The 24327-nt window shown below is 40.7% G+C and overlaps 1 protein-coding gene across 3 annotated transcripts in view; it reads left to right on the forward strand.

The window, feature by feature from the left end:
- Positions 1-24327, forward strand: part of VPS41 (VPS41 subunit of HOPS complex) — a 204549-nt gene that overhangs the window by 160076 nt on the left and 20146 nt on the right. For all 3 annotated transcript variants that reach the window (XM_019940651.3, XM_073809540.1, XM_019940652.3), the window contains 11 exons: positions 107-236; positions 1715-1830; positions 3121-3177; positions 5653-5714; positions 7066-7147; positions 9468-9560; positions 14760-14887; positions 16610-16754; positions 18686-18727; positions 18877-18927; positions 21627-21764. In XM_019940651.3, the coding sequence (XP_019796210.1) occupies positions 107-236; positions 1715-1830; positions 3121-3177; positions 5653-5714; positions 7066-7147; positions 9468-9560; positions 14760-14887; positions 16610-16754; positions 18686-18727; positions 18877-18927; positions 21627-21764 (1044 nt within the window). The remainder of the gene's footprint in view (positions 1-106; positions 237-1714; positions 1831-3120; positions 3178-5652; positions 5715-7065; positions 7148-9467; positions 9561-14759; positions 14888-16609; positions 16755-18685; positions 18728-18876; positions 18928-21626; positions 21765-24327) is intronic.

Below are 24327 nucleotides of genomic sequence, written 5' to 3' on the forward strand. Positions count from 1 at the left end.
CCCTGCGGTGGCAGGCGGATTCTTAACCACTGCGCCACCAGGGAAGTCCCTAATTTGTATCATTTCTAGAAATGTAATTCAAATGAGACTTTCTTTTTCCCCTTAGGAAAGAGAATACTGCGCCAGACCCAGACTGGATATCATCCAGCCGCTTTCCGAGACTTGTGAAGAGATCTCTTCTGATGCTCTGACTGTGAGAGGCTTTCAGGAAAATGAATGTAGAGATTATCACTTAGGTGAGAGACATCAAGGATCTGACTCACGTTATTTCTTATATTTATGTTTTTCCCCCCCCACTTGAGTAGCACAACCAGGAATTTAAGGTGCTGAAAGGCTCTTAGAGCCTATCTGGGCAGGCCTTTTATGTTGAAAATGAAGGCGTCAAGGCCCAGAGATGCTGTAGAACTTGCTTGAGCTCCCACAGCAGAAGGGAGGGGTAGAGATGAGGCCAGGACCAAGGTGAGGAGGCTTTGTGGCCTTTGTCCTTGTATTTGGTCTCCTGTCCTAACTATTTCATGTGACACCTGACTTACACTGATGCTAAGCAGCAGGGTTCTCTAGTTGGCGTATCGCTCCCAATGTTATATCCCTAGAAGGTGTACTCTGGGTTGCCGGAGAAATTGTCTTTCTTTGACCGAATGCTCAGAGCTTGAGAGAGCGCCTGGTCCATACTGGGCTTTCACTGAGTATTTGTTGAGTGGATGCATGAATGCACTTAGTCACTGCTTGGAAATAAAGGGAGAACCATTGCTTTGTAGTCATACCAGGGGCCTCTGTGTTTTGGTGTCATCATATCCTTGAAACATACGTTGATGAAAAAATAGAACAGCTTTGGCTGTTGAGAAATTCTTTCCTGCTTTAAAAACAGTAGACATGTTTTGAGAATATATTCAGTTCTCATTTCGGTCAATGAAGAAATATCCTGTATCTGTTAGAGCTTTCTTAGCTGAAGCCCTTGATCAGCTGAGAAATGGGAGTGGGTTTTCTGGACTTAGCAGAAAGCAGATGTGATTCACAAGTGAAAGCATCCAGTTGAGGTAATTTTTGCTCAGAGCAAGCTCTGCTGCACATTTAGAAACCCTTCAGAACAGGTTTTGTAATTGAATTCTTCAGGAAACCCTTACCATCGGCTTTGTGCACAACACGCTGAAATGATAGATGATGCCTCCAGGGCCTGGGGCATCTGTCATTTATGCTTTAGATGGCCTTGACCTTGAAGAGGAGGAAACATTTATCGCCAACTGTGGGGTGTAATTGTTCTGTAAAAATAGAACTGTGCTGTAAATGGTCATCAATAAAGTTTATATACAGTAGATAAATTATATACAATAGACATGGAGAATTTTGAGCGCTATCTTTCAGCTGAGGTCAGAACGTTAATACAGGAAACAGAATTTCTAAGCCTACCTTATTTTTTTCAAGTTTTTTTGATACTTCCTCCCTCCTTCCCTCCCTTCCTTCCTCCTTCCCTTCCTTCTTTTTTCATTCAAATCATTTTACGTGTGAATATTTTTTAAAGCACTGGAATAGACTCTATCATTCTCTACCTGTCTCTCACCCCTACCTTCAAACACAGCCAAACACATTTATTCCAAAGCTAAGAGAGTTTTCTGTTCGCTTGTAAGTTGGGTAGCCTAACCCTGTCCCCCCGCACCAAACCACTGCCAAGGTTTCTACTGTTGAGTCACCCAAGTTGTTGCTCTCTTATCTCTAGAATACTCGGAAGGGGAGTCACTCTTCTACATTGTGAGTCCAAGAGATGTTGTCGTAGCCAAGGAACGAGACCAAGATGACCACATCGACTGGCTCCTTGAAAAGAAGAAATATGAAGTAGTCTTGCTTTTACTTAAAAGTATTGACACGTCGGTAACAGAGAGGGGCTAAAAGGGTTTTGTAATAAATCTTTCACGTAGGTGAATTAGAATGTTCTAAGCTAGTGATATGTAGGAGGCCAATAACTTTCCGATACTCTTTTCGCAAGTTATGGGGAATAAAGACCACAAGGAGGTTGACTGGCCTTACTGTTCAGTGGAAGAGGCATTGGCGATGGAGGGAGGGGTAGGTTCGATCCAGCCTACTGATAAGTTTATTTGGTGGTTTTTCAAGAAAAATAAAATAAAGCTAGTATTTCAGAATCATCCATTTGGATATTTTAGTGAAATCATTTATTTTGTGCTTATATCATGTGTAAAAAGTAAAGCTATCAAACTGTACTCAGGAGGGTTTGAGCTACCTGTTCAGATGGAATGATGTTGTCCACGTCATTGAGTCTCGGTTCAGACTAATTTGAGTAGATAATGCCCCATCATGGCTTTTTTTAAAACAGGAAAACATTTTAAAGTTTTAATAGCTGCAAAGGTATTATTCTGTTGGTTTAGTTAGAGAAACTCTCTGGATAGTCTTTTATGCTAATTAGCCAAAAACAAACAAAAAATAGTCCACTTACTTGGTTAAGTTTGTAACCACCTGAAAGGATTTGGAAAAACAAGCTTTTAATTTATAAACTCTTTGGAGTCCAGGTATTGATACCAAGTTCATACCCCGGTTATTACCATTATTGCTTTAGATCCAGCAGCTTCTTAAAGAAATAATTTTGTGTTTCAAACATTTGTGTTCAAGGAATCATTGTAAACTTACCAAAATACAACTAAAATCAGAGATTTTCAAAATCTTAGTGTAGTTGTACCTAAATGTATGCATACAGGTTACTTTTTATGCTTCATAAAGGAAAAGTGCCCCTTGATTAATATATGTCATACAGATTTAGAATGACAGATTTTTTTGTTTGAACATAAGAGATTTTGTTGTATTTTGAGTTGCATCTGAAATGTGATTCCAGGGTCCTAATGTGGAAATGAATTCAAATGGAAATAAGAGAAGTCTTCATTTTGGTTGACTGCTTTTGTTTGAGTTTGAATTCAGTGAGGTTCACTCAACCGTAACATTACAAATTCCTGTGCTTGAAGCAAAAGCCATGGGAAAATGGGGCTTATTTATGTAGCCCAGGACTTTAAAACATAATAAATATAGTGTTTATAACCTCAATGTCTCTCTCTCCCACTCTCTCCCCTTTGCCCTTCTTCCTTTTCGACTGCTTTTATCATGCTTATGTAAATACAGGAAGCTCTGATGGCAGCTGAAATTAGCCAAAAGAACATTAAAAGACATAAGATTCTGGTAAGTATGTAATTTTACTATTTGAAACATAACTTTACCTTTCAATAAGTTATAATGAGGCTGAAAGTAATTTGAAAAGAAAGGATTCTTGCTACCTTTTGAGAAGTTATTTCAAACGAATTCCCTAACCTGTGAGGTCAAAATAGTTCATTTTATTGAATCAGCTTCTGCTTGTAAACAAGAAACTTGAACAACTGCTAGGAGGTAGTTTTAGGTAATTTGGAAACTGGATTTATAAATACACTTTAAATACAAAGCTTTCCAGTTATGCGTGGGGAAGTTTCTTTAAATCACAGGTAAAACCACATTATCATGAAATTTATCAAAAGAGTAGTTTCAGGGCTTCCCTGGTGGCGCAGTGGTTGAGAGTCCGCCTGCCAATGCAGGGGACGCGGGTTCGTGCCCCGGTCCGGGAAGATCCCACATGCCGTGGAGCGGTTGGGCCCGTGAGCCATGGCCGCTGGGCCTGCGCGTCCAGAGCCTGTGCTCCGCAACGGGAGAGGCCACAACAGTGAGAGGCCCGCGTACCGCAAAAAAAAAAAAAAAAAAGAGTAGTTTCATAAAACTAGACTGCTTCAGTGTCTCTATAAGAACAGGCTCAATTTATTTTGTTATGGTGACTAATCTAGGACATCAAATATATTTTTATTACATTTTGGACTTGGGAAAAATATTGTGAGTGAAAGCCCATTTCTTTGCTAACTGTGAAAATGAATGTGCAGATGGAAAGCAGAAAAGAAATGTTATCCTCTGAGTGTGAAGGGTCCTTAGAGATCATCTAGCCCAAGACCCTAGTTTACAGTTGAAAACTGGAAACTTAGTTATTTATGGCTATTTGGGTTCCAGTGCAAAGTCCTTCTGCCTACACTTTCCCCACCTTAAACTTCTCTTTAAAGCTTGCCAAAAAAGCCTAATTCCCAAAGCAAAATAGTTCAGGAACTAAAAGGGAGAGAGAGAACGAGAGCATCTTATGTTGTTTTATTCATTCAAAATTGTAGAGAATAAGCAAGGATTACCTAGAAATGGAGTATTCCAGCCAGTGGAAGAGTATAGTTGAAGTAAGCAGGTCAAAAGTAAGATAAGCTTAGCTTAGTCAGTTGTACATTGCATTTGGTAATATGAAAGTGACAAGTGCATTTTCTGTATATATTATTTATTCTCAACATGCTTGGTGGAGTGAAAGTGAAAAGGAGATGATGAAGTTGAGTTGAACATAGACTAAGGCTAGCCTCGAAGTGGTAAAGAGTCAAGACAATGGCTGGGGACTGTGACATCATGGGGAGGTTTTGGGTGATGGTGGGTATTTCGTGCAAGACATTTAACGTGCTTATGCTTAGGGAAAAGACAAAATCAGGTTGAGGTTAAAGGGGCACAGAGCACAGGATGAGTTGGGAGGGAGCATGGACATGGGGAGAAACGTTAGAGAAATTGACTCTTCAAAAGAGGCATCTCTTCTCTGAAACTGTAGATACTGTGATATGTGATCTATTTTCAGAGAAATAAAGTTAAGCACCTTTTCTTCACTCTGTAGTTCCAACAGATTTGAAATACGATTTCCTACACAGTAGTCATTAAAGTGAAAGTTTAATAAACTAAGAACTTTTGGTATTTCCCTTCACTCTTGAAATGGGCATGCCCTTTACATTAATCACGCCTGGACATTTTTCTCCTAGAGTAAGGCAGGCAGAGAGAAAAATGGGCTCCTGCCATTTCTCCTATCCAGGAAGAAGCTCTGCAAAAAATTGTTTGTGCATAAAGCAGAACTTAAAATCCAAGTTTTGTTATATATATTGAGTTCAAGCTTCTCATGCAAATGCTTTTAGGTGGAACTAATCTTTCCTAAGAGTCATGAGGCGATCAAGCAAGAGGTCCCCCGTCTCTGGTGACACAGGCCATCTCAAATCCTTTCAGGACTAAGGTGGAATAAGTGAATGAGCACGAATCCTGTGAAGCCAGTCAGTGCATTGCTTTGAGCTCCAGTCTCCTCATCTGTAAACTCGTGGGTTCGAATGACCTGGTTTTCTGAGCTCATTTTCACTTCGATGTTAACTTTAAATATTTCCCTTTCAAATGATCTGTCATTTCATTTTTCCTACAGCATTCCCTCAGACTTGGTATAGAAGAGACAGGTAGCTCACATTTTAGGGATGAAAGCACAAGAAAAATTTTATATCCAGTGACAACATGAAACTGTTGGATCATGTTTGTCTTATCAGAGATTTCTTTGTAGGAAATGTCTTAGAAGAGGGCAGGCTAGGAGCCTTTAAAGTAGTCACGTTTTTTAAAATTGTAAACTCTAAACTTTGTGAGAATACAAGTATATTTAAATATGCTCAAGAAAGAAATGAGCATAATTACATAAAGCAAACGAAGATGTATGAACGGGTTCCAGTCAGCGGGCCCACTCAGGAACAGAGACCCAACTTTCCACGTGTTCCAGTTAAGTATGAAATTCTTTCATTTCATTTCCCCTAGGACATCGGCTTGGCATATATAAACCACCTGGTGGAGAAAGGAGAGTACGACATAGCGGCACGGTAATCAAGATGTTTTCACAATTATTTGTTAATATAAATAGAATTGAGCCATGTTAGCAATACGAATAAGTCATTCTCTACAGTTGACAGACTTTTTTTTTTACATCTTTCTAACAGGGGTTATTTTTGAATAGTAATGCTTTTAACCGCAGAATGGATTGATAACATGTTATTTACCCACCTACTGTCTCATTTGCACTAAACGAAAAATGGTTTTCTCGTTATTTAATGAGAAGAGTGTCAGAAATCACGAAGAGTCTGATACTTTACCCTTCTTATAAGCTGACAAGTTTGCCTGCAAGTTTCATGAGTGCTGGCAAAAGACCTGATACTCCGGGGTCAGAGACACAGGACCGTCTACCTCAGCAGTAGTCGTGGCCAGAGTACCAGTACTTTCTCCAGATCCCACAGCATGAGGCAGAGAGGCCCAGGTGACTCGGCCCAGGCAGCAGGTTGCGTTACAGGAGAGGGACCCTGGGCTTAGGGTGTCTGATTCTTTTATAATGGGCTTTTATAAAGCCTGCCTGCCCTTGGCTCCAGAGGAAGATGTTATTTTTATTTTACTGGGCAGTAAACAAACCTGCCCTGTGCTCCAGAGGGAGACACAGTGTGTGTCCTCTCACCTCCAGGGCTGTTCACGCTACAAGCATCCTAGGAGAGACAGGACAAAAGGGAAAAGAGAGAAAAAGAGACAGGTTTTTGCAGGACAAAAACCTAAATGGTTTATAGTGGTCGTGTGGGTCTGTGTGGGCAGTTCCCCCTCGAGCTGCGCAGTGCCCTCTGCAGGACTGCGTGGCTGCCCGGAAACAGTCTTCAGGGTCGCTTTTTGTCCCCTGATTTAGGGAAATGTGTTTCTTTCATGTGTAAGTCAAAGTTTTATTCATACATGAACATTTTTCTGAATTATATACTGAAGTAGGATTCTAATTTTGTAAAGTCTGATTTTGTAGTCCACTATTTAAAGCCATTGAAAAAGTGGTTTCACTGACACTTTTGGGTACGATGATATTTCTTCAAGGCAAGAAGGGTCCCCAGACCAGCAGCACTCATCTGGATAAGTAGGAAACTCAGAACAGAAAAATCAGTGGGAAAACCCCTAATCAAAGTCTTCTGAAAGGGATTCATCTTTATTTATAAGTATTTCGTATTTTCATGATTTCCGTCAACTTTGTATATGCAGTCAAGTGAGTACCAGTAATACCTTTATGTTCATTGGCACTTGAAATGGAAATTTGTCAAAGTTCTGGGATGAGAGATTTATCTAAACCACTAGGGGAAATGTCTACTTATTCTGTCTCTGTTTGTTTTCTTTATTTATACTTTCTTTTCCCTGGGATGTTTTTACTGCCAGCAAATGCCAGAAAATTCTTGGGAAAAATGCAGCACTCTGGGAATATGAAGTTTATAAATTTAAAGAAATCGGACAGCTTAAGGTAAGCATAGCTTTATTTTTAACTCTTTAATTTTTGTATGTAGTATATTAATATTGAGATGGAAATAAAATTAATAGTAATCAGTTCTTTATTGGGAAGCGAGTACTATTTCAGCTAGAAAGAAAAACTTTTAGAAATTAGTCACCAAATAGAAATCTCGTTTATATTTTATGTGCATAAAATATATACAAATGTATTACATATATGATATGTTCACTTTCTTATCTCCCTCAAATTCCCTCTGTGTTCAGATGGAAGTTTTCATGTTCTTTTTAATGAATGTGGAAAACGGTATAGTCTCATCACCGTAGATTATAATAAACATAAGGCTTTTTTCACATGTACTGAAGAATTAGTGCATTTTCCAACATCTTACCTGCTGGAAAACAAATGGAAAATTTTGACCAGGTAGCTCGAACAAATAATTTTGATATTTCATTTTTTTTATCTTTCATTTTAGTTTACAATATCTAAACTAATCAATAAAGTATTCCTATGTCTGGAGATCTGTTTAAAGCATTTTAAAAAAACTTTTCAGTATTTGTGAGCCTCTTCAGTGTTCCCTTAGAATTATGAACATGCTTTTAAAAATTCCAGTTATTCACCTGGCCAGCCTCTTGCCTTGTCCTCTGCTTGCCCCATAAATGTAGCTCTTCTCCAGGAGACCCTCAAGGACACTTCTCGTCACGTTTATTGGATTGACCTTGGGGGATCTTCTCCAGCCCTGTGGCCGTGTTTACCGCGATGGCTCCATCCCCCAGACCTCTAGCTTGAATTCCTTATCTATGCTGGAAGCGTGTGATGGACATTTTTCCTTGTGTGTACATGCTGCTGAGAATGATTACTCAGATTAATGTGAATCCATTTCCCTCCCAAGTTTGGTCCTTCTTTCAATCTGTGTGTACCACATCACAATGTACTCATTTCTCCATGCTTAATAGCTCAAAGCCACTGTCTTTTTTTTTTTAAACATCTTTATTGGAGTATAATTGCTTTGCAGTGTTGTGTTAGTTGCTGCTGTATAACAAAGTGAATCAGCTATACGTATACATATATCCCCATATCCCCTCCCTCTTGCGTCTCCCTCCCACCCTCCCTATCCCATCCCTCTAGATGGTCACAAAGCACTGGGCTGATCTCCCTGTGCTATGCAGCTAAAGCCATTGTCTTGATGAGAACATCTAACTCACCTCCTTATTCTGTTTTATCTCCAGTTCTTGTCAGTTTCACTTTGTCAGTACCAGTTGGACCTCTCCTCCCTCTCTGGTACCACTGCCTTAACTCCCGCCTGAACTATTGCAAGGGCCTTCCGGCAGATCTGTAGACAACCCTAACCCACAGTTAGCCGTTTAAAAACGAAATGTGCTCCTCTCATTTCCTTCTTGCTCAGAGCATAAAATCTGAATCCCTTTCATGACCCCACGTCACCTTCCTCTTCAGCCTCATCTCCCTCCTGTGACCCCCATCTCACATGTCTGAGCCATGCTGACCTCCCTGCATGCAGAGTGTGCATTCATGGTTCCATGCCTTTGCCCATGCTGTTCCCTCTACCAGGGTGCCCTTCCCCCTCTCTCTTGGCCTGACAGGCCCCTGGCATCTGTCACTTCTGCTTCAGTCTCCAAGATCCACCTCGCCACAGCATCTTGTTTGCCCCTCTCTCAAGACACTTAGCACGCAATATTGCAACTGGCTGTTTAGGTATCTGTATATCTTCCCTCTGAAGCTGTGAGCTCCTGGGGACAGTGCCTGGAGCTCTGGGTCCCCAGGACAGAGCATCGCGATTGGTGGGTAGTGCACTGCAGAACCATTTACAGTGTTTGGAAATTCAACACTTAACACAGTGCTGAAGTAGCTAAAAACACAAGGTTTATTTTCCCTTAAATTTCAAACGATGATTATGGATTTTTAAAGGTTGATGTATTCCATTTTAAGGAAGAAAAAAAAAAAGATGAATAGATGACCTATAACTCCTTGATTACTTAAGAAGTTGACTTTTATCATCATTCTCCCTAATATTACTTAGATTTTCATTAATTCATCAGGAAGAACAGAGAGATGTTTAACTTAATCGAGGCAGTGTCTTTTATTCATTCATTCATACATGTAGACACCTTATCTATACTTTTTAAAATGTATTGTAACATGTTATAAGAAGGTAGAGCTTATTTGAATCTTTTCTCTTCGTAATATTTTTCCAAAGTACTCTGTTGCCTTAAGTTTTTAAAGTAAATGTATATTTTTATATGTGCTGCCTCTTTGGAGTACAGTTTTATTTTGCTACTTTTTAAAGATTTTTTTTTTTTGCCTTTTCCTTCCTTAGGCTATTAGTCCTTATTTGCCAAGAGGGGATCCAGTTCTGAAACCACTCATCTATGAAATGATCTTGCATGAATTTTTGGAAAGTGATTATGAGGTATGACATTCCAACATGGCCAAATTGTTCTCAGTGAAAAATGTTATGAAATCTAGAAAAATGGTACACTGGAGCAGCTGGCTTAAAGGCAGCAGATGTGCAGTTTCTCTGTGGTAGATGAAACTGAGATACATACACTCTGATGACCACTGATGGGTTTTTTGGGGTTTTTTTTTTTTTTTTTGCGGTGCGTGGGCCTCTCACTGTTGCGGCCTCTCCTGTTGCGGAGCACAGGCTCCGGACACGCAGGCTCAGCGGCCATGGCTCACGGGCCCAGCCACTCCGCGGCATGTGGGATCTTCCCAGACCGGGGCACGAAGCCGTGTCCCCTGCATCGGCAGGTGGACTCTCAACCACTGCGCCACCAGGAAAGCCCGCCACTGATGTTTATGTGGACCTTGTTACAGAAAATGTCGAATCCATGGACATTTTGAATATTTCCATAAAGCTACCTCCTCGATAGAGCTAAAGGGAAAGGACCAAGTGCCATTTGGGGGAATTCATAACTAGAATAGCATCTGCTAATGATGCTTCTACTACCCTTAAAGAATTCAGAACTTTCTAAAACTTGAGTCTCAGAACTAAGTTCGCCAAAGGAGGATTGCCGAGAAATTGGGACGCAGTAGGGGGAAGGGGATTGGAAATGATCTGTTTTGCTTATTGTTTAAGGAGAAAGGTGGTACTTAAACTGCTTATCTACTGTACACGCTGCGCTTTTACATGCATGTTGCGATATTATACTCCCAGCAACACTATACATAGTGATATCCAATTTTACAGAGGAACTAAAAATTAAATAACTTGCCTAAGGCCATCCGTAATAGGTAGGCCTGGGTTGGACTTTAAATTTGGTGTTTGCATGCACCCAAAACGGATGATAATTTTTTAAGTTTGTCCCTTTAAAATGCATTTATTCAGAAAGTCTCTGTTCCGTGTGCCTCCTGTATTCCAGGAATGTGCTGGGCGCTAAGCATGCAGATATGAATGAAATGATGCGCGTTTAGCAATAGCTCTAGCCTGAGTCACACCCAAGCCTATAAACCAGCAGTTCTCAACAGAGGTGGATTCCCCCACCCCCACCCCCGTCCCCCGGGGGACATCTGGCAATGTCTGGAGACGTTTGTAATTGTCACAACTGGGGAATTGGCACTACGGGCATTTAGTGGGTGGTGGCCAGCAAGGATGCTGCGAGACATCCTACAGCACACAGGATAGCCCTGCTATGACAGAATTATCTGTCCTCAAGTGTCAACAGGACTGAGTTTGAGGACCCCAGATATAAACAGATAAATTATTACGTTACATGCTGGGTGCTCTAATAAAGCTAGCCACGAAACGTGGTGGGAAGACTCAGCGTTCACCCACTTCTGACTAGAGGAAAAGATGGTATTTCTCGTGGGCAGGTTCTAGACAAGGCTGGTAAGCTCTTTATCAGAGCTGGTGCTGAGACGATCCATCCATCAGGAGATATCGGACCACTGACTGCTGTTCTCCAGTTTCTGCCCAAACTTCAAAGTCTTTCATAAAAGTGGCAGCATCTTGGGCTCCTTATAAAGTTCGGGGACCTAACCCAGTGATCAGCTTTCATTTTTGGTACCTCACTGTATGTTACAGGTTGTCACTGCCTTTGTACGTTCTGATGTTATGTTTTGAAAATAAGGAAGACTGTATTTACAGCTTTTCTCCTTCCCACAAGAATGCAGAGTGGCTTGCGGAAAGGTTAATAGATAGAATGGAAATTCCCTAGCAGTCCAGTGGTTAGGACTCCGCACTTCCACTGCAGAGGGCCTGGGTTTGATCCCTGGTCGGAGAACTAAGATCCTGCATGCTACACGGTGCAGCCTTAAAAAAAAAAAAACCACCAAAAAGAAAGGTTAATAGATAGAAAGAGACAATCAGAGAGGGAATGAGAAAAAGAACTCCTGTGTTTTGAATGCCTACTGAGATACTTCTTTAACAAATAACCGATTCAATTTAAGGAGGAGTAATAATGCAAACACTATATTTTAACTCTGAGATGGTTTTTAGAGCTTAAGATCTAAAGGGACCTTTAAGATGGTGCACTTTTATCCTGATAACTCGCACACTTGGTCAGTTACTGTCGGCCACGTGTTCCTGGATACGTCAGATTCAAGCATCCTGTTGCCTGTGTGACCTATGTAGTTCCTTTACTGTTCCAAGCCTGTATTCTCATCATAGGAAGGGACTACGTGCTTTCGGATGAATTAAACTTGAACAACGTATTTCTTTAATAACTGTACAAACTAATGAAGGCAGCATCTCTTCATGCTCTCTTATCACCATGTGCTCTGTTACCATAATCCAGTCTTCCCTACCAGCATGGGTCTGTTCCTTTCCAGGTCTGTACGGAAGAGTCTATGGTAATAGTTTCTGCCATTTGTGCTAGGTGCCAACTGCCAAAGTCTCGGAGCTTGGTTTCTATTCATTTCCTATTCAGTCCAATTCAGCACATCTTTATTTAGAACCTACCATGGTCAACAATTGGGCTGAGTACTTATTTGGATCCAAGAGAAATAAAAACACAGCCCCAGGCTTCAGTGGGCTTACAGACTGACTGGGGAGACTGTGTGAATAAGCTTTAAGCAACTAGAAAATAAGTAAGACAGGCAGAGCAAGGTGTTTTAAGAGATCTAATGAGAGGCCATTATTGGCCTTAGTTATTGGAAAAGGTTTCTTCTGTGAAGACTTACAATGGACTTCTCTTTCTCTCCAGTATGTTCTGAGTACACAGAGTGGCTGTCATAAATTTTCCATCTTTGTACATCTTCCCAAAAGAAAGAAAATTATGAGTGTTCTGTGAAAACGATGGAAAGAGTATGAGCTTTATTTTGAAATACCGAAGCTTAGTATACTTGTCCTGTTTTTAAAGTAATGTAATTTAACCATAAAAAAGCAATTTTATTATTTGTATGACTCTGTTACAATTCATGATTCAACCCTCATTTTTTCAAGAAACTGTTTTAAATCCTGTATCGTTAAAGGTTAATTCATATCTGGAAAACTTTTGACTGAGACTGAAAGAAATAAGCATGACTCAAAGCTTGTAGATGTTTTTTCCTGAATATTTTAGGGTGTCTGCCTGGTCAGTACTATTAAGAAGTTTATAAATAATTTGGTTTGTCATAAGCTCTTATAAATAATTCGCATTTTAGCTTCCATCATTCTCCGTTTCATGTTTAATTTTGAATTGTCACATAATTAATCAGATAGCAGTGTGCTGTAGCAACATTTTTGATCACATATAATGTGGATGAAAATTTTGTGCTGCTAAATATAGCACTAAACGTCAGATTAAAAATAAAAATATATGAACAGTATTTTCTTGGAGGTGCTGGTTCTTCATAACTTCTTTGTACGGGGTTTCTACTGAAATGCATACAGCTTTGCCTTTTAATTTACAGCCTAGCAGAATTATTTTAAATAGTGAAGTTTTGCTTCATAATATTAATGACAAATGTATAAGCATGTTAAAAATGGGACAGTTTCTATGGCATTTCATTTAATGAATAGTCTTTAATCTTACAGAAAGACCCGAATGAACTTTCTGACCAACCCGATATGATGGGCACCAGGGGGTTCTCTGATTTTGCCACTGGATCGTAATAGCTCCCTGATTACTCTGTCCTCTAATTAATGATAAAGGCCCCAGGGGTGATTTCATCAGTATTTTTTAGCACATTTATTCAAAGGTACACAAAACCAGTTAAGCAGAGAAAAGCCTAACGTGAAATGTGATCAATGTTTATTTCAGTTTACGTTGGAGTCCTCAGGTTTTTATCGCACAACATGACCTGTCATTTTGTCTTATTTTGTATTAGAAGTTGGCAGTACTGCAAGGCCGTTGCCTGAATCATGGAAAAGGGGAGAAGGAGCCAGGCTTTCTTCTTTTCCTGAACAGTATTACCACTGGTTTCAGGTCTACTGAGAGCTGCCAGTATTGGGGTGGAAATCTTTTCAGGACTTTTATCTTATAAATTGTAGAGTCTTAAGAAAACAGAAACTTGATCCAACATATTTTGATTCAGAGAACATTTCAGTGTTCTGGTTTAGTAGTTTTATGAAATGTATCCTCTTTACTTCGTGACTCTCCTCCCCAGATCTCTCAAGTCAAACTGCAATCATGTTCATATGAAGGAAGGTTGCAGTTTGAATGGAAAATGTGCAGCCTCTTCTGGTCTTTTGCCATCCTTGCTAGGAGTTTCTTTGGCAGAAAACAACTATAGTCCTGATTATTTTTGTGATTTTCTTCTTAGCAAATCCTGGTAGTTTATAGAAGCAAATTCCACCACACAATTTTCATTTCTAAATATCATTTAAACCAATTCAAAGTAGTTCATTAAAGCATTTGTTATTTAATATAAATAATATGATTTTTTTCAATAATGTGAAGATTTTTACTTCTATTTGCTACCTTTGAAAACATCTACAGTTTTGTTTTGTTTTGTTTTCCTAAAAGTTGTCAAGGAACAGTAAGTAAATAGCTCCCCAATACTTTGAGTCACAGGGGCTAAAGTTGAGAATCAGGACGGCACGGCTGCCCAGAACACTGGCCAAGAATCAGCCCTGGAGGGAAACAAGATCCAATCAGGGGGTCTGGAGTTTTCTATCAGAACCACAAAATTTGAGATCGAGAGAGAGTCAGGGTAAGAGCAGGGGACAGACTTGAACCAGTGTCCTAAATCCCCAAACAAAACTAGGTTTTGAGGCACGAGTGGAAGGAAGATAGAGATGATAACTTGTTGAAGGTGGGATGCCGGGTGATTCCACTGTGGAGGCAAAGCCACTGTGTGCTCAGTACTGGCTGTGCAGCTGACTTGGACAGTATCTGTAAGATGCTAAAGATGTTCTCCAAGTGTTACCGCTAGTCCAGAATGAGGAGAGAACAAGTCAGACCTAAATTCTGCCTCTGCAGTGGCACTTGATGGAAGAACCTGGGGGCCTTGCTTCCTTGTGCATTTCATCCAATCACAAGAGAAGGGATGGCGAATGGGGATGTGTATGCGGACATTGTGTGCCTCCCTCACCACCCGTGAAAACTGATGATATGTTTATGGACCAATGTTTTAACCCTAATGTGATCTTATCTGTTCTCCATGAATAGTTTTAGGAATTGTATGAACTCTTTGGATTGTTTTTCTGTTGAAAGAGCGTTCTTCCTCTGTTCTCCCCCTTGGTTAGGGTTTTGCCACACTGATCCGAGAATGGCCGGGAGATCTGTACAACAATTCAGTAATAGTTCAAGCAGTTCGGGATCATCTGAAGAAAGACAGTCAAAACAGAACCTTACTTAAAACCCTGGCAGAATTGTGAGTATATTTTAGCGCTTCTTTTTTCCAAATCAATCTACATGAAAAGTCTTTCCTATTTTAGATCTGTCAAACTGAATTGGGAGGATGCAGATCTATACTATTTTCCTATATTCACTCTTAGTAAAAATCTTTCGTAAGCCTCCGGTCAACAACGGGAACATAAGGTAAGGAAATTGTGTGAAACTTACAATTGTAATGTCATCTGCTTCCCAGAGGAGAGGAACCCTAACCAGAATCACTTGGTAGAGGCAGTGGTTCAGGTAGGGAACGGTGCCAGGTCTTAGGCTCCGCAAGCAAATCAGTTTCCCAGTGAGGCGCTGGATTCTGTCATTCTTGGATCTGCAAGTCAGTAAATTTCTCAAACCACAGACTCTTTACCTATAAGATCACAGGTGACAATTCCTTATGGGATGGTGTCCATGAGAATCTTGCATGATACCACTACACCAGTGGTGCAAGGGATGGTTTTTTTTTTGTTTGTTTGTTTTTTTGCGGTATGCGGGCCTCTCACTGTTGTGGCCTCTCCCGTTGCGGAGCACAGGCTCCGGATGCACAGGCTCAGTGGCCATGGCTCACGGGCCCAGCCACTCCACGGCATGTGGGATCTTCCCGGACTGGGGCACGAACCCACGTCCCCTGCGTCAGCAGGCGGACTCTCAACCACTGCGCCACCAGGGAAGCCCCAAGGGATGGTTTTAATGAAGTTTCATCATCAAGAGCTAAGTGCAGTGCCTGGCACTGAATTAGGGCTTAGAAAACGGAAGCCTGGTTAATGCTTTTCATATTCATTGGGTGCTTTCGGTGACCGGGCTTTTGCCATATGCCTGTGACGCAGTGGTAGATAAGATACACCCGTGCCCTCTAGGAACTTTGGTTTAGTGAAACAAGCAGCACACTGCAGTTAATCTCAGAGAGACCATCCCGCTTCAGCCCCTCAACACCCCCCCCCACCGCCTCAGACAACCCGCTGCAGCATCCTCTTACATCTTTTGCCCAAGACCAAGAAAGGTACACCAAAATGGCCTAGAATTTCAGGGCTGCTTAAGACTTTGCACAGAAGGGGACACGTGTGTGGCCTTCTGAGTTGGAACACTAAGGAGTTTCTTCTGGAAACTGTTCTAGTTTTCCTTGGATTCTGTAGTACTAACATGGTACTAGTAATACTAATAATTCTGTAGTGCTAAGAATGGATTCCCAGTGCAGTTTAGGTTCTGTTGGCAGTTAGGAGCTGGCTTAGGGAATTAAGCAATGTGAAAAACACTGTTTCAACAGAAAAACACATTTAAATTTTATACAACCTCCTTACGGAGAAGCTTTTGGAATATCACCCCTTTGTCAGCTGAACACTGCTTGTAAGAATTTTAACTGATTTTTCTGTTACTAGCATAAGAATTTCCTTCATGTGGGATCGTAATTTCTTTGCTATATGGATTTCTCTAAAAATTTTTGAGAGTTTACTTTTTTAAGAAAAATTTTATTAGTTGAATATTGTAAATATTCTAAATTTTTGGTGAGATGGGAAGCAAGGTTCTGACAAAGAAGTACTTATTGGTCACATACAGTTAAATCCCAAGGAAAACTTTTCTAAATAAAGTTAGCTTTTCTCTCTAAAGAAGTTTTTCAGTTTTCATTAATTTACAACACGATTTACATGTGTGTATCTGTGTGTCTTATTAGATGTGTTGGTGAACATTAATGTAAAAACTTTTGTCTCACCAGGTACACCTATGACAAAAACTATGGCAATGCTCTGGAAATATACTTAACGTTAAGACATAAGGATGTCTTCCAGTTGATCCACAAGCATAACCTTTTCAGTTCTATCAAGGATAAAATTGTTTTATTAATGGATTTTGATTCCGAGGTAATGTGTTTCTTTTTTTTTTAATTTTGATTCTTTTAAAATTTTCATTGGAGTATAGTTGATTTACAATGTGTGTTAGTTTCAGGTGTACAGCAAAGTGAATGAGGTATAATGTGTTTCTTATTTTCCTACTGGTAAATTATTTGTGCTGTCCCAAGGTTTTAATAGTTAGACATTTGTCCACATGCTGGAGGAGTTGAGAAGTCACATAACTTGGCTGCATGCTGGTCACGTTCAGAGCCTTCTGCCCCTCCCTGGATGTTACTCTAGTAGTCGGCATTCAGGAATCCTTTACTTGATGTGGTTCTTCTGTAAAAGCAATCATAATTTGACGTGGAACTTTGGAAGTTGTGTGTGTGTGTATGAAATAATTTTATTTTGGTAAAACCATTCATATAACTCATAGAAACAGAGAATCTAGCCATATGCTCTAGTTCATTCAACCCTATTAATTGTACGTCCCAGAATTCAACTTTTACGTAAAGTATTTTGATCCATTTGTTGCAGTTTTATTCCTTGGTGTTCACGGCTTTAGCATGTGGAGTTTCCACTGGTCTCAGATGATGCTCAGACTGATACCTGTGGGATGCATCACTTTATTACAGGACAGATTTGAAGAGTGCAGTGCTTGTCTCAGGAGGGCACCCTACCTCCACAGCTCACAGGGGCTCTTGTAAAGTGATACAGACTGTGTGTTTTAAACAAAGAAAAGTTAATGCAAGTGCTCATGATGGAAAGAGAGAGATTCATACAACACAGTGGTTCTTATTCCAAAATATCGAAATTTTAGTTAAAGAGTAGAACCCTTAAGGCTCTAAAAGGGTCACTTGAATTTTTAAAAATTTTATTTTACTGTATTTAGTGGTATTATGTGTTATATATCTATTACGTGCTATATATTCGTCTTCACACGCTTAAACTTAGGAGCTAAAGCTACTTTTTTCTGAAAGATGCTTTTAGCCCCTTTTTCATACTGAAGGAGTCAAGTCCCTAGGCAGTACAGATCTGAAAATAATTAGTGCAGTTCCCAGGAAGTTCAGGGGACAGAGGTTCTGCTTTTCTGGCAGAAGATGATTAAGAGGATGAGAAGCTTATATAGAAATTAATTACATTTTCCCCATATCCAGTCTCCCCTTACGCCGACCCCACTCCCGTGTGTCCCAAGAGCCTAGTTTTGCCTGTGAAGCTATAGACAAAAGTTGAATGAGCTCAAAATAATTGCTATTCAAGAGCATGGACCCAAGTTAAGGAATCAGAGAACTTTCTAATTAGAAAATAACTTAAGGATAATCTCTTCCAACGTCCTAATATTTCAGAGAGAAAAAAATGTTCGCAGCGGACAGGTAGGCAATGTAATAGCAGAGTCGAGGACAAGACCCAGGTATTCTGTATGAGGCTCAGTCTGGTGGGCTGTCTTCCCACTACCTCTTGCTACAGGCACCAACTTGTGTTTCATGAATGTTAACGGTGGCTAAAGTCAATTCTAAAAATCCATAAGCTTTATATCGTTATGAAGCTTCAGCTATCTTTTCTTTTTCTTCTTTTTTTTTTTTTCCTGACTCTTCTCTTCTCCACATAAGACCAGCTTCTTGTATCTGTGGAATCTGTAGAGGGACTCAGTCAGTATTCAGGTGGCCAGAAGCAAAGCTCATTTTTGTGGTACTGCAAACTCTACAGATGTTTTGTATTAGTGAGTCGTAGCAAGGCACTATTTTAAGTCTATGCAAAGCACAGAGACCTCAGATTAAAACACATTTTAAAATGCATTTAGAAATATCTCCCTGAAGGACGATTGTAAAGCTAAGAACCTTCTTATCTGTGTAAAATAAGCCCTCTGCCTTTAATGGTGATACCTTATCCAATACATTGTATTCTGTGTTCTCTTTTTTCTATGGCAAATTTCAATGACTGGTTATTTTTTCATATTGCAGAAAGCTGTTGACATGCTTTTGGACAATGAAGATAAAATTTCAGTGAGTGCCTTTTGTTTTTACATGTGTTCAAACAGATGAGTGTCTGGGACCGCTGTCGCCATAAAGAAGAGAGATGTTTATCAGATAATTTTGCAGCTATGTTTGTGTCCTCCTAAACTCTACATTAAAAAAAATTTTTTTTTCTGTAGATTAAAAAGGTAGTGGAAGAATTAGAAGACAGACCAGAGTTGCAGCACGTGGTAAGCATGACAGTCCTCTTCTTTTGCCCTTTGATTGAACAGGAAGGCAAATCACCTTACAGTATTGGTTTGAGAAGACTGGAGTGAACACTTCTGGTTCATATTCAGATGGGAGGTTTGACCGCAAACAACATTCTGTAATTATTATAATGCAGCATCTGCTCTGAATCCAGATGAGGAATTAATAATAGCTCAGGTATTTTAACTGACTCACAATCGAATTGTGATTAAAAGAAAAACGTTATCACATTTTTGTGTTATCAAACTATGCCTGGGAGTAAGCACCTTCCGTTGACTGGGAAAAAAATGCGCAACCTGAAAGTTGAGAATCATGTTTTATTTGAGCGCATTACTGAGAACTATAGCCTGGGAAAGCAGCCTCTCAGATAGCTCTGAGGGACTGTTCCAGAGAGGTAGGGGGAACCAGGATATACAGGAGTTTTTGCTGAAGGAAAAAACAACAACATCATCAAAAGATTACAGCAGACATCAAAAGATTACTGCTAATCACACACACACAAAAACAGACATCTCAAGTTAATGATTTTAGTGCCTTTCTCTGTATGGGAAGATGGGAGAGTCTGGGCTCATTGAAATTATTCCTTATACATGCAGCTTAACTATCTCGGGCCATTAGTGTTTTTCTCCATCCTGAATTCCCCTCAGGGCGCACTGGGGGCTGGGGGTTGGCAAGGAGCTGCAGTGTCTGAGGGCTTGATGGCGGGCAACATTCCTTGTTTACCAGAGTGACGGGCAGTGTACAGTTCACTTCTGTAGTTACCATTTATTATAATTATGGCATAAATTACAGCAAAGCCAGTGCCCTGACCTGTGCTCTGTGGATATCAAGTTCTCCTGCCTAGGAAACACCACACAGCCATTCCGCGTTCAGGACCACAGAGCGATCACAGAACAGAGCCTTGTTTTTTTGTGTCTCACGCTGACATTCCTTGCGCCCGCTTCTCTTGTGTGGTCTTGTGCTGGTGCCAACAGTCCCCTGATTCTAGATTTCCTTTGCGGGGGTTGGGAGTTACTTGGATTCTCTGCATTGCTGTCGTCACAGGTGTAAAGCAAGACTAGGTGTTTTCCACGTCCTTTCAAAATTATACAAGAGAAGTCTTAAGTGAAAATAGGGATTGTTCCAGGAGGACTGTGGACATCAAATAAGATGAGGACTCTTGTATCTTTGCCCACCTCTTTGCACCCCAGGACGGGGGTTAGGAAACAGAGCGTTTTATTCTAGTCCGTTTTATGCATTGACGCCTTTGAAGACTCCAAGATAGGAATGTGAGGTACTTTGGGGTCTTCTTTTGTTTTGTTGTTTTTTGCTCAGAGGTTGTACAGATGCTTTTGCCCTTTTGTTCATGACTGGAAATGTCCCGATTACCTGCTGACCCAAGCAAGGTACCTCTGTGCTGGCCACCGTGGGATTTGTTTACAAAGCAGTGATTTCTGGCTTCCTTGAGCCATGAGACAGGATTACAGGCAGGAGGTATCTAATGACAGTGTCATTAGGGCAGTGGTGGAATGGTGGTGGAGCTCACACTGAAGTGGCCTGTCTTCCCTGTCAGGCAAGGTAATGTCTCTATAAATCTACCCTGAAGGTGTGACAGAGAACTCCCCCCACCTTCTTGCCTGAGGGCAAGGGGAGCAGGTAACCCGAGGAAGGATTTCTCAGTGTGCTTGTGTCCTGGTTAGGCTTCTTTAGTGACCACGTGCAACAGCGAATGTCAAACTCCAGTGACTTCATTCCCAGTCACACCTTCAGGGCCGGCTGACGCTCTGTGTTTCTGAAGAACCAGCCCACTCAAGGGGCGAACGCACTTGGTGTGATGAAGTCCCCCCCGCCTCAGGTGGGTTCTGGGGTGTTTGTGTGCGTTTAACATGAACTAGACATTGAATGTCGATTTCTGGCTTCCACACAATATATTGATAGACTTGCCTCCAAGTAGAAAGTCAGTCACTTACTCCCTTGGAGGTCCATTAACTTTTTCAGACGGTCAGGGAAAGGAATCAGCTTTGAAAATGGGTTCAGGACACCTGTACTCTTCTCAATTTTTTTACTTTTTGAGGTCACCAGGAGAGGCAGCATTTCATTGCAAACACAGATCTCAGTAAGACTTAAGGAGAGAAGATGCAGAACGTATGAGAATTAATTTAGCGCTTCCTGCTTGAGTTTTTAAGAACATGCTCTTGTCTCATGACTACCCCCTTTTACATAAAGGATGAGAATTTTTATGATCCAGGAACACCACTGATCAAGCATTTCGTTTCTGAGGCGAAGTAGATGATTGTGATGGTATTAACCACTCCTGTCACTAACAGTTCTGTGGTGCCGAGTACGTGCCAGGCATGGTTCTGAGTGATTTACAAATGGTAACTCATTCAGCTCTCACAACCACCCCCGGAGATTTTTGCAGATGGAGAAACTAAGTCACAGAGGTTAGTGACCTGCCCAAGGTCACATGGTCAGTAGCAGAGCCAGGTCACTCGGGGCCATTCTGGAGAGAATGTCAGCATATCCTTGCTCTCCCCAAGGTGTTCTCCTTTCCACTTTCCCTTCACCTAGAGATTTTCCCTGAAAACTGCTTTTCTGCCAGCCTCTCCGTGGAAGCTGTTTGGAACTGAAAATAGCAGTGTTAAACAGGTATTGCTTTTCTTATGTTAATATTCCTGGTTTATTCCTTTGTTCTTTTTAGTATCTGCATAAGCTTTTCAAAAGAGACCATCATAAGGGGCAGCGCTACCACGAGAAGCAGATCAGCCTTTACGCTGAATTCGACCGACCCAACTTGCTTCCATTTCTCCGAGACAGTATCCATTGTCCCCTTGAAAAGGTAAGTCACAGACGCCCCTGGTCAAACACTTCGAGGTGACAGAGTCATCACTGTTGGTAAAAGCTCTGGGTTTTCTCAGTCTTCCTGTCTCTGCTTAACCATCCCCATTCCAGGGGAAGCCTTGCTCTCAAAGCAGTAGGTTTTGCTGGGTATTCTGATGAGAACAGGAGGTCCTGTTGGATTCGATTTTGGTGAGAAGCTCAAGTATTTCTGTGCCAGGTTTAATTGGAAGAAAGGTTTAATCCAGGGTCTAGGACTCAGTCAACCATAAAACACTGTCGGGAGTCTGAGGCAGTTTACCAGCATCAGGGTGGGACCTCAGAGTCAGCCTGGGACGGGGACACGGACCGCCCCAAGCCGGAGGCAACTGCCCCAGCTGGGACTCAAAGTTGGTAACGTCAGTCCTACACCCCCTCTGCTTTAAATACCCACCTTATATATTTTTGTATTTCTCTCTCCCACTACATTCCATTATAGTTTCAATAGATATAATTACTAGTCTCTCCCACCATCCTATAAATTCTTCAAGGACAAGGAGTTTGTCTCACTCATTTTGATAAACTCAGTAGCTGGCACTCATTAGACACTAAATGTTTTTTGCATCCTGACCGAGTTAGTGAATGGATAAATTGATACACACGAGGTTCTAGTTAGGGCTGAATATGAACTAGTAGGTGTTATGAGCCTGCTGTTTCAAAATAAACTATAATACTTACTATGTGTGTACTAGAAACTGGCTGGTAGAAGACCATCAGTTTTGTTTCCCATGGTTCTTCAAACCATCTGGAATACTCACTACCACCTACAAGTGTCTTACTAAATTCAGATGGCCAGAGAGCAAGTACTTTTCATAGTCACCTGTGTGTATCAACAAAACATACTTATTTGACCCATAAGAGATACGTACTAAGAAGGTGACTGATAAAGCAACTTTTCTAGTTGCTTCCTCAGCCCACGATGATTAACTTCAAATGTACTGAATTTACTATGAGCCAGTTTCAGCTCAATGCATTTTCAAAATCTGCAATTACAAAAAAAAAATCTTGCCTGCATATTAGTTTATGAAAGACATTAACATTTTATGTTCGGGCCCTAAGGCTTTTTCTCAAGAATAAATTTGGAAACACATCATCTTAGAAAAGCAAACGTTCCTCTCTTTTCTCACTTTAGAATCTATCATCTAGAAAAAGAGGGAGAATCTTACTCTTTGAGTGCCCGTTTGTTTTTGTCTCACTTTTGGAGGAAACATCGTTTGTTTCCAGGAGGACGTGGCTGTAGCCCGCAGACTCCTCAGCCAGAGCCCCGCACGCAAGTGTGATCAGCACCCACCCAGGCTTCCTTCTTCCCATTCACTGAACACAGGTGCAGAGGGCCCACAGAGATTCCATAACGTTCGTGTCTGGAACACACTTTCAACCCATGTGGTTTGCAGTTTTCCAGTCCGGTAGTGTTCAACAGAAGTCACACTGCTCTGCCCGCAAAGGGAGCATCAGAAAATCTCCACCCCACACATGGTACTTCTAATACAGAGAACTCACTTGGAGCATTGTGTAGACCTTTTTGAGTTTTTCTCTCTGATCTGCTGAGAAGAACCAGTTGCATGTAAGAGAACTCAACACAAGCATCTGAAAACAAGTATGTTTTAAATAGTTCTTCTTTAAGTTATCTCATGTTTTCCAGTGAAAGAGAATTTTGAACAAAATGGATTCGAGATGGTAGTGGTGGAAACATGTCATTATAATCAAGTCAGTAATCCACATTTTTAGCTTGCATGTTAAAGGTCACTGAGGCATCTTTATAAGAGATTATCTTTGCACCAGACTCCACTGTGGGAAATCTGTATATTTGCAAAAATATACCACTATCCTTGCTCAGGTACCCCAAGCCGTCTTAAAGCAGATTTTCTTGACTTTAACTCATTAAGAATCTCATTCCTTTCTCCCTAGAAACAAGAACTCTGTGCACACGTAATCATCTTAGAAACAAATTCCTTTTACGTTTACTTGTAACATGAAAAAAAGCTACCAATTCATAAAAAGCAAAGTAGATTTTCCCTCCATTAAAAGCATCCTACTAAAATATGACACAAATGAATTTATCTACGAAACAGACTCAAAGACAAAGAGAACAGTCTTGTGGTTCCCAAGAGGGGTGGGCGAGTGAGGGATGAATTGGGAGTTTGGGATTAGCAGAGGCAAACTATTACATATAGAACGGATAAACAACAAGGTCCTATTGTATAGCAACAGGGAACTATATTCAATATCCTGTGATAAACCATAATGGAAAAGAATATGAAAAGGAATGTATATATAACTGACTGGTTTTGTTGTACACCAGAAATTAACACAACATTGTAAATCAACTGTACTTCAATAAAATACTTACCAAAAAAAAAAAAAAAAAGCATCCTAAACATGCTGACGGTAAAATGAAGGTCATGGGGTACAGATTCACCTGTTTTGTCTAAAGAGAGACTCAGAAAATTTGGTCTCCGTTTCTACTGAACATAAAGTTAAGAACTTAAAAAATTTAATCCCCCCTTCCACCCACCCCCAAGACA

The sequence above is a fragment of the Tursiops truncatus genome, chromosome 9 (assembly GCF_011762595.2).
Source record: "Tursiops truncatus isolate mTurTru1 chromosome 9, mTurTru1.mat.Y, whole genome shotgun sequence".
In the NCBI taxonomy this organism is placed as follows: Eukaryota; Metazoa; Chordata; class Mammalia; order Artiodactyla; family Delphinidae; genus Tursiops; species Tursiops truncatus.